Here is a 17238-nt window from a genome sequence, read left to right on the forward strand (position 1 = left end):
TCGGCTTTAGCCACAACTCTGGAAGACTTGGCACTGAAGTCATTCTTAAAAAAGCAAGATGTGTTCGAGTTTTGCCGGCCGGATACGGCAAAAGTTTAATCTATCGACTAGCGTTGCTCTGGTTGGCTATGAGTGCAGAGGGAATTTGAAAGACAACCGTTTATCCCGCCCCTCGGATTGAGCCCTGCCAATGGTGAGTTCCCAGACCCAACATCTTGACGTGGGTCTGGTTTGTCAGACTATGCGGCTGCTGCTAATTGTTGTGATATCCAGCTACACTGGTTCGGATGAACTTGCGTGTCTCTCTAAACAGTGGCAAAAGGACACTGCAGCGTGATTTTGCGTATCATTACACTAATTTAATCCCCAACAACCCCCCAGAGTTTCATTTCGATATAGCTGAAATACAATTTGCACAAGAGAAATGCAGAGAAGTTATATGTGTCACACACACACACATCTGCTACATTCTGAATCAGCCATGAATTAAAAAAATATGTCTTAATTTTCTTTTTTTTTACATTGTGAGAGTTCATGGGCAGGCACATTCTGAACTGCTGTGAAAAGCAACATACACATTTTTGGTGCCAATATCATGTCATGGGGAGGCAGGGCGAGTCGAAGATTACTAATCTAGTTCATAGCACGGTGGCTCTCATGTGTTTTCAACACAGGGCTTCCTTGATCAGACTCCAGGGTTTCATGGCAGGACCTGGATTTAGTGAGGCCCGTCACAATTAAATGAGAGTGGTATGAATATAAAAAAAACACATAAGTCACAGTAAAATTAAACAAGGATAAAACAGTAAAAATTACTTACACACAATGGCGTCATTATCAGCATCATGTAAATCTGGACTTGCAGACATAGCTCCGAGAAAATAGGAGGTCATGGCCTCGTTATGAGGCAAGGTTAGTCTGTAAAAAAATGTATCTGTCCTTATAAAGAAGAATAAATTAAATGCATTCAATGAAAGCATATTCTTTAAATCTTACCCTTGCTCCGGTTATTAGCACCTACAAGTTGCCTCTGAGTTGTGAAGATGGTGTACTGCTTCCTGTAAATTACAAGACCAAAAAAAATACACTTTTATAAAGCAACTCACCCGCTAATGAATCACGCTGAGAGCAGCCAGGCAAACAGCTGTGCTGCTCATGTTTAAACTTGCATGCATGGTGGGTTTAAAACATTACTGCCAAAGTCTAAGTAGCCTGTTTAACATCCAAAGACAGTCACTGTACTTCTCAAGAGGAGCCCCGGAGGTGACATGGAGGAGAAAAAAACAAATGCTCCGTACATCTTGAACAACTCCTGTGTGTTTCCTTTTTAGATGCGTGGTTGTGCTCGTGATAAGCAAGTGAAGTTTGACAGAGTGTACAGACAACTCTTTTACCAATTGGCATGAAATACTCCCATACTTTGGAAGCTTTTGCTCTAACTCTCGGAGTCATCTCCCTCCGCTATTTTTCAAATCAAAGCAGTGAAGGCCGGGGTAGGGGGAAGAAAGAGGATAGGAGATTAACCAGGGCGCGAACAGCACACAGACTGGTGTGGAGGTGAATTACAGTGAGTTTTAATGGAATTCTGGGAAAGCTTAATAACAATAGGACAACTGAAGTCCAGGTTATGAGGCCATTTCAGCAGAGCCAACAGCTTCAATATATGCAATGGACATATAAATATAGTGCTGAATTTGCCAGTATTTTTAGAAGACAAATGTTGGACCTTGTCATGCATTGACACAGCTGATATGCTTTATGTGAAGCACAGTGTTTTGGTGTCAACAGAAAGACTTCTCTTAGAAAACTGTACAGTGGTGCATCTGTCTCCATTCCATCAGACAATCTTGGATGAGCAAGACCAAAGTTTTTTGCATGGAATGCAGATTTCACCTTTGTGGCAAAGCCTGATTAAAACTAATTGTTGAAATAAATTGTTTTGTGTATCTTTTTTACATAACATTGGTCATTGCTAATGACATACACAGTAATTAATCTAGCATACTTTCATTAAATAAATCAATTCAAGCTAAAATTTAAGAGTCTACTTAGTCTGCTATTTGGGTATACTGAGCCTGATCTACTTTAAGAGATTTTCTTAAAATTAACCCCTTAACGCCGACTGTCGCTAATTTGCATCAAACCCCTTCCATTCCGACTGCAGGCGTGATAGCGTGTGTATTCCCCCCAATGCCGGTTTGTTTAGATGCGAAACATACCTAGGAACCTTTTGCATGCGCTGGTTTCTCGTAGGACCGGTCGGAGTGGGAGATACATCCGGTTCACTGATGCGAAATTAACCCTAACCCTAACCCTACCCCTAAACCTAACCCTACCCCTAACCCTAAAGAAACTACTGTCAATGTTAGGGAGTAGGAGAGTGTTTTCTTTCTTGCCGTTGTCAAGATCCATGTATTTGTCATTTACAGTTTAGAAGTTCTAACAACTTTGTGACATGAATGAAATCTACTATGTGTTTTATTAATTTTACCATTTTGTAAAGAATTTTACCATAATGCCTGTTGTCGCTAATTTGCATCATACCTAAATTTATATCTATTCCATATGCTATAGACAAATTAACAATCTCAACTTAATTTAGCATCAGCTTGGAGCCAGAAACACACATAATATTTTGTTTATATAATTGTGAATAAATTCAGGCGTCAAGGGGTTAAGTTAATACCTTTTAGAAAAATGTCACCTGGGGTAAAACTCCCGCTGCTACCCTGATTGGCATTTGTATAGCTCACAGAATTTTCATTTACATGTTAAAGCCTCCGCTAGAATTAGTGGGAGGGGGGTTCATGGCCCACCAAGCAAGGCCCATGTCAATTTCCGACAATTCAAGGCAGTTTTCGGTGTTGACTGTAAATTGCTGTGTACAGGCGTAAACCAGAAGTTCCACGACAATCTACAGTGCCGCTTAATCACGAAAATCACGAAAAATTTAAATAAGATGTTTCTGTGTCTGTGTACCCATGTTAATTTACAGCAGCAGCCTCTTGCAGTATGATTCAGAAGTATTTTGACATTGTTGTTGTTCGAGCTAACAGGAGCTAACTAACTTAATTTGTTAGAATTGGTTGAGCTTGCTGGGGGGCGTGTAATATCCGTGGGGTCGTGACTGCCAACGACTTATTCTATTATAAAATATAAGATATGATATAAAAAGTGGCATTAGGAAGAATGCCATTTTGAAATAAACATGTCTACATCTTTATTATATCATACATATTTGTATTTATTATACATATTTATTAATGTGATTATTTTATTTATTTCATAATGAATATTTGGGTTTGCATGCCTTTTAAATTGAATTAATTTAAAGCATTTTACCACCTAATCACTGAGGCTCAGTATCTCCATACTTGCAAGCTCACAATTCCAAATTAATAATTCACAAGGTCAACTATTGAGTTAATGTTTTGTTAGCAAACATCAGAAACCAATGCTATACATTGTAGTTGAGTTATTCAATCATATACATAATTTAATTAAATTTCTCTCTCTATCTCTCTCTCTCTCTCTCTCTCTCTCTCTCTCTCTCTCTATATATATATATATATATATATATATATATATATATATACACCAATCTGTGATTCTGAACCTTTGTTAAACCCTAACTTGAGGCTCTGTGAAGAGAGATGTGAAAACTGAGCCATTCTTGAGAAAAGACAAATCCTGTTGCATGTCCCTCGCTAGTCCTCCCTTTGGATGGTAATGCATTGCACAGCTTAGACAAACAATCTCCAGGAGACAATAGAATTGGTGAGTGTATTTTCTCATCTCATGTCTCTGCCAAGTTCACACACACACACACACACACACACACACACACACACACACACACACACACACACACACACACACACACACACACACACACACACACACTCTCCCATGACATTCGCATTCAACTTCTATATATACTGTAGGTAATTTCAAAAGACATCTGACTAACTGTGCGATTGCCACATATGACCTTTGCCAAGGTAGGTACTCTTTCTTCTATTTTATTATCTGTGTATTAAGAGAGAATATCTTGATTTTGATTGCATTATTACTATAATGCAATCAAAATGTGTATGGCTCATTTTGTACATTAGACTTGAAAAATGATGTTCTCTACTCTACAATTTAACAATTTTAATGTTTCTCATTAATGGCTTCAAAACGTAAAGTATTTGTGCGCTCATATATATATATATATTACAGACCAATTTTGCAAATATGAAGGAGATTCTTAGGGAACCAATGCTTAAAATTGTACAAGGAACCCTTTAACCTGTTGCATTATTACATTTTAATTGACCCCAAAGCATTTACATAGAGACATAAAGGAATTTGTACAAGTGCTTTCTTAAGTGCAGAGGGAGAGACATAGAGACAGAGACCTAAAGCCGAAGATCTGTGAAAACGGCCATGGCAGTTTTTCCCTCTTCCCTGCCAAAATGTAACCAAATTTTTGAGCATCATTTATCTTGACATTAATTCCTTAGATCATCTATGTTTCTTCACTCTAGCTTGAAAACCGAGCCTGTTAAATCTTTTCTTCAATCTCAGGATATTATGAATTGATATCAGTAAAGATCGATTTAAATCAGAAAATCGATTTTTCAAACAGCCAGAATTAATTTTAATCATCACGTGTATTACTGCTTAAAATTAACTTAATAAATGTCATGCATGTATTTTATAGATTAATATAATGTCTGATTGACAAAAGGTTTATGGGATGTGCTTTCTTCAGCAGTTTGACTTGTCTTTGACCAATTAGGAAAACTCCAGGTCTTACTAATAACCTCTATTATAGCTTTGTTCTGTGTCCCACTAAGTTATGACAGTGTGAAAGTGAGTCTGCATGAACAGAACCAGGAACCTGAAACTGAAGCACTTATTATTTCTTATATATTATTTACACCTGTGTTTTTGTTTTGCTCTAACATTTCAAAATGTATCCTGTGAAAATGGACTATTGTAGTTCAGATTTTGAGTGCATTGATGAAAAATAGCAGGTTTACATCAAGTATTTTATTTATTTTAATTAAGTTCATAGCTTTTTTAGGTCAGCTCAAAGGGTTTAACCGGTTTGAAAGGGACACAAGTAGAATTAGAAATACTTTGATCTGTAACAGGACAATACTGAATACAGAATGTAAATGTAACTATGTGTCTTCACTAGGCCTGCCTCCTCTTAGTCGACAAATCAGGTGTTTAAAAGTCATCTTCAGTCGATTAGTCAGTTTTTCTGATTTTTTCATGCTGAATGATTTAATACCAAGGCACTTATGAGTAGGGACGGGTTAAAATAATTGTTAGTTTGGGTGATCTGATATCCATTCAGAAAATCCTGAAATCAAGTTAGTCCTAACTTTTTGAGGGTCAATTCTTAATGTAAATATTAACTGGTGCATTATGAAAAATATTTGAGGGTTACTTTGTGCTTGTATATTTACAGCAGAAGTTTTCTGAGAATCTCTTTCATCAATGAAATCATTGGTGATGTGCTGCTCTATTTATGAGCTCATCTCTGGTAGATAAAGATGTAAAGCTGAGACTTACATGATTCTTTGTGGACAAACTCAGTGTTATAGATCTGTCGATTAAATCAATTAATGGATTAGTCGACAAAAGAAAGTGTTGCATGCATACAAACGTAAATACCTAAACTAAAACTGAGTGTTGTTGATAAATATAGTTGCAAGTGACATTTATTCAAATGTAATTTACTCTTCATGGCTTATAGGAGTCTGAATATAATATTTTTTTACGTAACATTTTAAAGCTTTGTATTTATATGAGAAGCTACTTTCCAGCTGTTGATTTGTGTCTGGCAAAGATTTTGACCTTCTGATCAATAATAATCTTTTATTCTTTTCTCTTCAGCTGTAAAGTAACCAACCGTTTTCTGGTTAAAGAGATTTGGACAGTCGACTCATGAACCTCTCAAATACTGGCAGCAATTTCACAACAGCTGTGTATCGGGACACTTTAAACACAGATATAATGAAGAATGTGATTACTGTGGTTCTCTGCATCTCCATCAACTATGTCAACAGTACCCTGGTGTACACATTCACAAAACATCAGGTCTGAGTCTCAGCTATCTCTAGAAATCCATTTTGCATATATGTACCAAGTTAAAATTAATTGCATCCCATTGAAATCAGAAAAGTATTTATTGCCAAGGAGATAACACTTCAAGGAATTTGCCTTGGTGTATGGTGCATACATAAACATAATACAGGAAATAAACAAAAAATGTAAAAGAAACGCTAACATCAACAAATATGTACAATATAACTGTTTTAACAATAATTAAGAGCGGGAGCGGTGTAAGAACAAAGCAAATCAGAATCAGAGAAATAAAAGGTTTTCGCTTTTTCATCACTACTAGAAATGCAACTGTAGCAAGTATCTCACTATCAGTAATGTTATCATCGTTCATATTTAAAAATGATAAATCCAGCTACAAAAAAAGGATTAGATAGATCTTCTATTAAAGATAGAATGAATGCACAATGCACAATGAGAGTCGTTGCTATGGAGATGATACAGCTTGTCGCAGTGGTGTAAACTGGCAGGTTTCAGAACGTGTCAATATGACTCTTTGGTTTAACTGGGCTTCAAGTTTGATTTATGGTTCTGCGTTGAATCTACTCTGTAGCTACTGGTCTGCTTGGCCGTGGCTTGGTAGAGTCGTATTTTTTGCACTAAAGCTGCGAAGATTAATTAATTAATCGATTAATTGTTAATTATTAAATTAATCAACAACTATTTTGATAATCGATTAACCAGTTTGAGTAATTTTTAACAATTATCTGATTCCAACTCCTTAAATGTAAATATCTTCTAATTTCTTCCCTCCTTTGTGACAGTAAATTGAATTTCTTTAAATCATGGACAAAATGGACATTTGAAGACTTCATCTGGGAAAACACTGATCAACATATTTCACCATTTTCTGACCTTTTATAGACCAAGCGACTAATCGATTAATCGAGAAAATAATCAGAAGATGAATCGACAAAGAAAATAATCATTAGTTGCAGCCCTATTTTGCACCTATTGATTCTTGGGTTCTCTTTCTCCGTGCACAACATGGAATCAGAGAGAGATTTAACTTCTGCTACAGCTTTCCGACCATGGTCAGACTTGCAGGGGAGACACTTTGTTTCTCTGTCTCCACCGCCGGAGTCGGTACTCGCTCCAAAGCCAATACCCATCAATCTCTCACTCACTCTACCTCACACTACTAACGCACACACCCGCTCTGCTATTCTCTTAAAAGAGATACGCTAGATCGATGCAGACACACCAGTGCAGAAGTATAAATCCTAACAACAGGGTAGGTCACTTACAAAGGCTACAGCATTGGTTCAGCACAGACCCTACATACAACCATTTTTATTCTAATACAATTAATCTAATACAAGAATTGGTACAGTTTCTACTCTTTCCCTTTGTTTCCTAATCACTTGTGTCCTCCCCTGCAGGTTTTCAACGTGAACCCTCGCTACATCCTGTACATCCACCTGGTGATCAACGATATCATCCTGCTGAGTCTGTTTACCCTCCTTCAGGTCCTGAGTTACATTTTGTACACTCTTAACGTCTCTCTATGTATTGTTCTGGTAATGATTGCTACAATTGTAAGTCTAAACAATCCCCTAACACTAGCATTTATGGCAGTAGAGTGTTACTTCGCCATATGCTTCCCTCTCCGCCACACCCAGATCTGTACAGTCAGGAAAACCTATGTTGTGATCGGCCTGATTTGGGCGATAAGTATACTCTCGATCCTACCAGATTTATTTGTAGCCTTGGCAACAGAATCCCTGGAATTCTTTCGTTCCAGAGTTTCTTGTCTCAGAGAGAATGTTTTTAGGGACCCTAATCTGACAGTGAAGAGAGATGTTTCCAACTCAGTGTGTATGGTCATTGTTTGTCTCACTCTATTCTATACATACTTCTGGATCCTGTTTGCTGCAAAGGCAGCTGCCACAGATGCCAAGAAAGCGAGGAACACTGTCCTCCTCCACGGCTTCCAGCTGCTGCTTTGCATGCTCACCTACGTTTTTCATCTCATAATACAGGGTCTGACATACTTGTTACCAAACAAGATGCTGGCCATTCGCTACACTGCCTCAATATTTATTCAGGTACTGCCTCGACTCATCAGTCCAGTTGTTTATGGGCTACGAGACAAGACATTCAGGAATTATCTGAAAAGATATCTCTTCTGTACAACTAGTGCTACCACTCATCCACAAACAACTCAAAAACAGGGTATAAAGTTATAAGGTATAACCTATTTTTGAGTTGTTCATGCTATGCTTACACGGTTTCATAATAAAGGCATAGTTCTGATTTTTAGAAGTTTGGTTGTATGAGCTACCTTCGTATAGTCAGTGCATTAGATACAGTAGAATGCGGTCGGGAAGCTAACCAATGTCCTGCTGTTGACAGAGGCAGCAGCTAAACGCATTACATGCAGATGACATATACAACACTGGGTTAACACAACATTCTCTCGAGCTTCGCCTTTTGTCCAAATATGGTCACATCTAGCTCCAAAATGGCAACCGCAAAAAAGTGCTGGCTTCAAAACGGCAATCAAGCCAACAAACCAGCCACAGCCACAAACCAATGGGTGAGGTAGAGGTCACGCCCACACAGGCACATTTTCAACAGGCACAGCTACTTTACACAATGTGAGAAAAAACCTGCTGCTGTATTGATACAGGGTTTTCTAATTGACAGTCAAAGCAGAATCAAAATGTTTTTTGTTTAGTGCCGGCATATTATAATGATTGTGGTTGTATTGTTGTCTGAGTTACAGGTGTAAATAAGATTATATTTAATCTTATAGCTAGTCACTTTGTACAGAAGCATCTGCTAAATCTAATGTCATTTTATTGTAATCTTAGCTAGAATTTACAACTTGGATACAAACAAACTGCATGAAAAGTTTCAGGCCCCAATGTTCACTTACTGATCACACACACACACCTTGATCCCATGAAAACTGCATTTAACTTTATATATATATATATATATATATATATATATATATATATATATATATATATATATACACACACACACACACTATAACTACTATATAATAAGTAATTTTAAAGCTTAGCTTAGCTACTGTGCGATTACCACATATGACCTTTGCCAAGGTGGGTACATATATTTTTTCTGTGTTATTATCTGTGTATTAAGAGATAATATATTGATCTTTATTTTACTTTTATTGTGTGTTTGGCTCATGTTGTACATTATTTTTTAAGAACTGCTCTCTCGATATTATATATATACAATATTTGTGTGCTTAATATTTTTTTACCGTTTCTGTTTTGGTGCTCCACGAATAACAGCAAATGTCCAGAGAATAGTCTTTTTACAGCAGACATAGTTAAAATCAATCAATCAGTCATTTATTTATGATTTCATGCTGAGTGATTTATTACCAAGATGTGTATGATCACTTCTCAGGTAAAAACAAAGATTTAATGTTGTGTTCTGCATTATTCTTTGAGGAGAAACTCTGTAAATTAAATCAACTAATCGATAGTCAACAAAATCAGTTAGTCGATTAAGGGCGTTTTCACACATACCTCGTTTGGTCCAGACTTTCGGACTTTTTAGTTTGATCCAAACCAAAATTCCAGGTGTGATCAAAAGACCAAACTTTGGTCCGATAAAAAGAGGTGGTCTCGGTCCGGACCAAACTGAACCATGGTCCGGTTCGTTTATAGTGTGAAAGCATTTTTTGGATGGTTCAGACTTCTGGACCAAATACAAGAAGCTCTGGCAGGCTCTCCTTGTGTTACAAGACCGGGGAAGCTCTTTTAAGGTGCTTAGTGAGAGAGAGTGACGGTGAAGACAGCTGTCGGCTATCAGAGCAGAGAATACATCAGCAGTTTATTTGTTAAGTGGTAAATGTACAGCGTAGGTTTCAGTTTGTCTCTGAATAAATGCTCCAGAAAGAAAGTTCCCGTGTCTTGCTTCTCAACATCACAACAAAACAAAATGGGGCGGCAGCAGGGGGGAGAGCAGCAGTCAGTAGGGGGGAGAGCAGCAGGCAGTAGGGGGGAGAGCAGCAGTCAGTAGGGGGAGAGCAGCAGGCAGTAGGGGGGAGAGCAGCAGGCAGTAGGGGGAGAACAGCAGGCAGTAGGGGGGGAGAGCAGCAGGCAGTAGGGGGAGAGCAGCAGGCAGTAGGGGGAGAACAGCAGGCAGTAGGGGGAGAGCAGCAGTCAGTAGGGGGAGAGCAGCAGGCAGTAGGGGGAGAGCAGCAGTCAGTTGGAAAAACTCCGACACAGAGAGAGGATATGAGAGGACGAGGAAGCCCTTCAACAAACCAATCAGTTAGAAGTATCTGGAGACGTAGCTCACGTATGTGATGACGGCAGGACGTAGGTTTGTCACGTATAGATCTTTAGTGCGCTTGCAAAACTGCAGTGTGAAACCACAACTTACCGGATCAAATGTATACAATGTAACAAAAACATGAACCTTGGTTCGGACTTTCATGTGTGAAAACGCCCTAAGAATTTCTTTAATCAAGGACAGACCTAGTCATCAAATTGTTTTATGGTGTTTTTTGTGTAAATGTCAGTAATAAAAAGACCTACATATCAAAATAAAAATAACTAAAATTGTGTATTGTTGATGAATACAAAGTAAAAGTGACATTTATTCAAAAAGAATTGACATTTGATGTCCTATTTGAATCCAAATCTAATAGTGTTTTTCATTTAGCATTGTAAAGCTTTGTATTTATGAGAGAAGCTTCTTTAAAGATCGTGATTTGTGTCTGGCAAACAACTTGACCTTCTGATCAATAATAATCTATAATTTTGTTCTCTTTAACTCTAACGTAACCAACCGTTTTCTGGTGAAACAGTTTTGGACAGTTGACTCATGAACCTCTCAAATACTGGCAGCAATTTCACCATAGCTGTGTATCGGGACACTTTAAACAAAGCTATAATCAAGAATGCGATTACTGTGGTTCTCTGCATTTGCAGTTGAACAGTACCCCGGTATACATATTCACAAAACCTTAGGTCTTATATAATATATATTCTTATACAGTGGGGGAAATAAGTATTTGACCCCTTGCTGATTTTGCAGGTTTGCCCACTTACAAAGAATGCAAAAATCTACAATTTTAATCATATGTACATTCTAACAGTGAAAGACAGGATCCCAAAGAAAATTCCAGAAAATCACATCATATGAATTTATTAAAATTGATAACCATCTGATGAGGAAAAACAAGTATTTGACCCCCTGGACAAACAGCATGTTAATATTTTGTAGAAAAGCCATTATTGGCCAGCACAGATGTCAAACGGTTTTTATAGTTGGTGACAAGGTTTGTGCACATTTCGGCAGGGATGTTGGCCCTCCTCCCTGCAGACAGCCTCCAAATCATTCAGGTTCGAGGTTGTCGCCTGGCAACTCAATTTTAAGCTCCCTCCAAAGATTTTCAATCGGATTCAGGTCTGGAGACTGGCTAGGCCACTCCAGAACCTTGATGTGCTTCTTCTTCAGCCACTCTTTTGTTGCTTTGGCGGTGTGCTTAGGGTCGTTGTCGTGCTGAAATCCTCGACCCATCTTCAGCTCTCTCACTGAGGGAAGGAGATGTCGGTCCAGAATTCCACGATACATGGCCCCGTCCATCCTCCCCTCAATACGATGGAGTTGTCCCGTCCCCTTGGCTGAAAAGCACCCCCAAAGCATGATGTTGCCACCACCGTGCTTGACGGTGGGGATGGTGTTCTTTGGGTTGTACTCTGTGTTCTTTGCCCTCCAAACACGACGAGTTGAGTTGAGGCCAAAAAGTTCTATTTTGGTCTCATCTGACCGTATATGTCAGACTTCTGGACCAAATACAAGAAGCTCTGGCAGGCTCTCCTTGTGTTACAAGACCGGGGAAGCTCTTTTAAGGTGCTTAGTGAGAGAGAGTGACGGTGAAGACAGCTGTCGGCTATCAGAGCAGAGAATACATCAGCAGTTTATTTGTTAAGTGGTAAATGTACAGCGTAGGTTTCAGTTTGTCTCTGAATAAATGCTCCAGAAAGAAAGTTCCCGTGTCTTGCTTCTCAACATCACAACAAAACAAAATGGGCCGCGGCAGTAGGGGGAGAGCAGCAGTCAGTAGGGGGAGAGCAGCAGGCAGTAGGGGGAGAGCAGCAGTCAGTAGGGGGGAGAGCAGCAGGCAGTAGGGGGGGAGCAGCAGGCAGTAGGGGGGAACAGCAGGCAGTAGGGGGAGCAGCAGGCAGTAGGGGGGAGAGCAGCAGGCAGTAGGGGGAGAACAGCAGGCAGTAGGGGGGAGAGCAGCAGTCAGTAGGGGAGAGCAGCAGGCAGTAGGGGGAGAGCAGCAGTCAGTTGGAAAAACTCCGACACAGAGAGAGGATATGAGAGGACGAGGAAGCCCTTCAACAAACCAATCAGTTAGAAGTATCTGGAGACGTAGCTCACGTATGTGATGACGGCAGGACGTAGGTTTGTCACGTATAGATCTTTAGTGCGCTTGCAAAACTGCAGTGTGAAACCACAACTTACCGGATCAAATGTATACAATGTAACAAAAACATGAACCTTGGTTCGGACTTTCATGTGTGAAAACGCCCTAAGAATTTCTTTAATCAAGGACAGACCTAGTCATCAAATTGTTTTATGGTGTTTTTTGTGTAAATGTCAGTAATAAAAAGACCTACATATCAAAATAAAAATAACTAAAATTGTGTATTGTTGATGAATACAAAGTAAAAGTGACATTTATTCAAAAAGAATTGACATTTGATGTCCTATTTGAATCCAAATCTAATAGTGTTTTTCATTTAGCATTGTAAAGCTTTGTATTTATGAGAGAAGCTTCTTTAAAGATCGTGATTTGTGTCTGGCAAACAACTTGACCTTCTGATCAATAATAATCTATAATTTTGTTCTCTTTAACTCTAACGTAACCAACCGTTTTCTGGTGAAACAGTTTTGGACAGTTGACTCATGAACCTCTCAAATACTGGCAGCAATTTCACCATAGCTGTGTATCGGGACACTTTAAACAAAGCTATAATCAAGAATGCGATTACTGTGGTTCTCTGCATTTGCAGTTGAACAGTACCCCGGTATACATATTCACAAAACCTTAGGTCTTATATAATATATATTCTTATACAGTGGGGGAAATAAGTATTTGACCCCTTGCTGATTTTGCAGGTTTGCCCACTTACAAAGAATGCAAAAATCTACAATTTTAATCATATGTACATTCTAACAGTGAAAGACAGGATCCCAAAGAAAATTCCAGAAAATCACATCATATGAATTTATTAAAATTGATAACCATCTGATGAGGAAAAACAAGTATTTGACCCCCTGGACAAACAGCATGTTAATATTTTGTAGAAAAGCCATTATTGGCCAGCACAGATGTCAAACGGTTTTTATAGTTGGTGACAAGGTTTGTGCACATTTCGGCAGGGATGTTGGCCCACTCCTCCCTGCAGACAGCCTCCAAATCATTCAGGTTCCGAGGTTGTCGCCTGGCAACTCGAATTTTAAGCTCCCTCCAAAGATTTTCAATCGGATTCAGGTCTGGAGACTGGCTAGGCCACTCCAGAACCTTGATGTGCTTCTTCTTCAGCCACTCTTTTGTTGCTTTGGCGGTGTGCTTAGGGTCGTTGTCGTGCTGAAATCCTCGACCCATCTTCAGCTCTCTCACTGAGGGAAGGAGATGTCGGTCCAGAATTCCACGATACATGGCCCCGTCCATCCTCCCCTCAATACGATGGAGTTGTCCCGTCCCCTTGGCTGAAAAGCACCCCCAAAGCATGATGTTGCCACCACCGTGCTTGACGGTGGGGATGGTGTTCTTTGGGTTGTACTCTGTGTTCTTTGCCCTCCAAACACGACGAGTTGAGTTGAGGCCAAAAAGTTCTATTTTGGTCTCATCTGACCACATCACCTTCTTCCAGGCCTCTTCTGAGTCGTCCAGGTGGTGAATGGCGAACTTCATGCGGGCCTGTACATGTTTCTTCTTGAGCAGGGGACCTTGCGTGCGCTGCAGGATTTCAATCCATGACGGTGTAGTGTGTTACCAACCGTTTCTTTTGTAACTGTGGTCCCAGCTGCCTTCAGTTGATTCATCAGTTCCCCCCTTGTGGTTTTGGGATGATTCCTCACCGTTCGCATGATCAGGGACACCTCACGAGGCAAGATCTTGTGTGGAGGCCCAGACCGAGGGAGGTTGGCGGTGGTGTGGTGCTTCTTCCATTTCCTGATAACTGCACCGACAGTTGATCTTTTCTCTCCAAGTTGCTTTCCGATTCTCTTGTAGCCCATCCCAGCCTTGTGCAGATCAACAATCTTGTCCCTGATGTCCGTAGAAAGCTCTTTGGTCTTGCCCATTGTGGTGATCTTGGATGCTGGTTGTTTGGGTGTTGACAAGTGTCTTTTATACAGGTAACGAGGTGAGGCAGGTGTATTTGATGTAGACAATTGGTTTGGATTGGGGCTGTGTCTTAAAGAAAGACTAACTGGCTTGTAGGAGCCAGAATACTTGCTGTTTGTCCAGGGGGTCAAATACTTGTTTTTCCTCATCAGATGGTTATCAATTTTAATAAATTCATATGATGAGATTTTCTGGAATTTTCTTTGGGATTCTGTCTTTCACTGTTAGAATGTACATATGATTAAAATTGTAGATTTTTGCATTCTTTGTAAGTGGGCAAACCTGCAAAATCAGCAAGGGGTCAAATACTTATTTCCCCCACTGTATAATCAGTGCCTGACATGGACTGGAACTCACTTCAGATTTTTGTTTGGTATGGTGTTATGTTATTATGTTATATTTGTAGAAATATGTCTGGCAAGATACATTACATTTTGAAAATAAATAATACACAAGCAAAAAATAATTTCATTTGAACAAATAAAAATATATTCAGTGCTCAATAATTGTAAACCCCATCTCATGTAATGTATGTGCTTGCAAAAAATATCTGTATATATATATATATATATATATATATATACACACATATACATAGACAGATATAGAGGTCGTTCGGCTCCAGTCTTCCTTGGCTTCAATTAGAGCAGTGGTTAGTTTGAGTGGCAAACACAGACTAACTTGCTTTGGTCGGTGTGGCTCCTTTTGTCCTGGCCTGACGAGGGCAAACGAGAGGCAGCTGGAGGCGGTGATTAGTGGTTGCCAGCCGTGCCTTGTTGTAGGCTGGCTTCTTGGCCATGTGCTTGTTTTGACAAACACCTCTGAAGGCAAGACCCGGCCTTGCAACAATTCAGGGGCCATTTGGTACATGCCAATAACCCTTGTTCAAATCCAGAGTAGATATAAACCTGCTCTGCCTAACCGTTCCACCAGCTCGTCGAAACAGCGAAGGGGGTAGCTGTCAAACTTAGAAACTTTGTTTAGTCGGCGGAAGTCATTGCAGAATCTACAGGCCCCATCTGGCTTCGGAACCAGTAGAACGAGCATTTTCTGGACTTCCTTATCCACAGCTTATCGTCTGGCTTCAGGGATTTGGTAGGGCCATTGCCAAAAAAGGGTGGGGAGTGCAAATGTCATGCTGCACAACGTTAGTCCGGCCTGGGTTAGAGGAAAAATCATCCCAGTGTTTGTCGATCAGCTCCTGGAGCTCCTGCAGTTAGGCAGGACTAAGCCCCTCACCACAGTGGACTGGGGGTTGGCCAGCATGGGCACAGGCCATCAGCAGAGGACCAGGCTCAATCCATCGTTTGAGTAAGTCGATGTGGTATGTCTTGACCAGATGTCGACGACCTGGTTGCTGGACACGGTAGTTGACAGGACCCAGACGTTCCACCAAGGTGTGGGGACCCTGCCAGGTAGTGAAAAACCTACAAGATGTGGAGGGGATGAGGACCAATACACAATTGCCTATCTGGAACTCCCGTGTTTGTGCTGGACGATTGAAGGTCTGCTGTTGGGCACGCTGGGCCTCCTCCATGTGGGAACGTACACCCCAATTTTTTCAGGTTTTTATTAAAATTCATGCAGTGCAATGTCTTATTGTACTCTGAAATGAAATAATAGAACAAATGAGCAATTTAAGTTAAAAAAGAAATCATGGAATCAATTTATAAACGAAAATGTATTCTACATTTTTTACTAGCCCCCTTTGGCAGATATAACAGCTGAACACACTTGTGGCATTCTTACTACAATGGAAATTAAATATTCTTCAGAAAGTTCTTCCCAACTCTGTTGCAGATGTTCCCATAAATGTGTGGCACTTGTAGGTTGCTTTGCTTTCACTTTTCTGTCCAGTTCATCCAAAACCAGCTCAATAGGGTTTAAGTCTGGTGACTGTGCTGGCCACCCCATGTTTTTAAGCTTACCATCTTGTTCTTCTTTGCTAAGGTAGTTCTGGCATAGCTTGGACTTTGGGTCATTATCTTGCTGTAGGATGAACCCCTGACCAACTAGGCGCATATCAGAGGGTACTGCATGGCGCTGCAAAATGTTGTGGTAGCCGTTTTGGTTCAGGGTGCCTTTCACTCTGTACAAATCACCGACCCTGGATCCAGCAAAACAGTACAAAAAACCTGCGTGATGAACCGAAGATTTCAAATTCTAATTCATCAGTCCATAACACCTTCTTCCAGTCTTCAGTAGTCCATTGACGATGCCTCTTTTTCTTATTCTGACATCTTAGCAATGGCTTTCCTGCTGTAACTTGACCTAACAAACCTGCAGCTCAAAGTCTTCTCTCTACAATTGAAACTGAGACTTGCTTATTATGACCCCTATTAAGCTGTGCTTGTGAGCCGCCTATCACTCAAGCTGTTGACTCTCAGAAACTTCTTGTCTTCTGATTCTGTTGTGGCTTTGGGTCTGCCAAACCTCTTCCTGTCAGAGTTTCCCCCAGTTTCTAAGTGCCTTTCGATGGTGAAGAATACTGTACTCACTGACACCTTGACTTTCTTTGCAATTTCTCCGTTGGAAAGACCAACATTCTTAAGTGTTATGATGGTCTGTCTCTCTTCCATTGTTAATTGCCTTTTTCCCGCCATTTTTATGGCAACACACTACTTTCTGCAGTATAATACTGTACAAATAATGCACACAAGGGTATGGTACCACAGCGTGTTCCAACAATACTTTTATACAAACAGAGGGGGTTGTAAGTAATCCAGACAAATTGGAACACCTCTGGGAATTGGTAG

The 17238-nt window shown here is 40.0% G+C and overlaps 1 protein-coding gene across 1 annotated transcript; it reads left to right on the plus strand.

Moving 5' to 3' along the window:
• The first annotated feature begins 5946 nt into the window (after positions 1-5946).
• LOC114553506 (odorant receptor 131-2-like) lies at positions 5947-8312 on the plus strand. The gene is made up of 2 exons (XM_028574719.1): positions 5947-6099; positions 7506-8312. The coding sequence occupies exons 1-2, from the start codon at positions 5947-5949 to the stop codon at positions 8310-8312; spliced, it is 960 nt and encodes a 319-aa protein (XP_028430520.1).
• Positions 8313-17238: the final 8926 nt, after the last annotated feature.

The sequence above is a fragment of the Perca flavescens genome, chromosome 4 (assembly GCF_004354835.1).
Source record: "Perca flavescens isolate YP-PL-M2 chromosome 4, PFLA_1.0, whole genome shotgun sequence".
Taxonomy (NCBI): Eukaryota; Metazoa; Chordata; class Actinopteri; order Perciformes; family Percidae; genus Perca; species Perca flavescens.

Excerpts from the sequence above, each read along its gene's own strand:
- LOC114553506 (XM_028574719.1), top strand. The coding sequence starts at position 5,947 with ATGAACCTCTCAAATACTGGCAGCAATTTCACAACAGCTGTGTATCGG. Across the intron at positions 6,100-7,505 it reads ACACATTCACAAAACATCAG|GTTTTCAACGTGAACCCTCG; the intron begins GTCTGAGTCTCA and ends CCTCCCCTGCAG.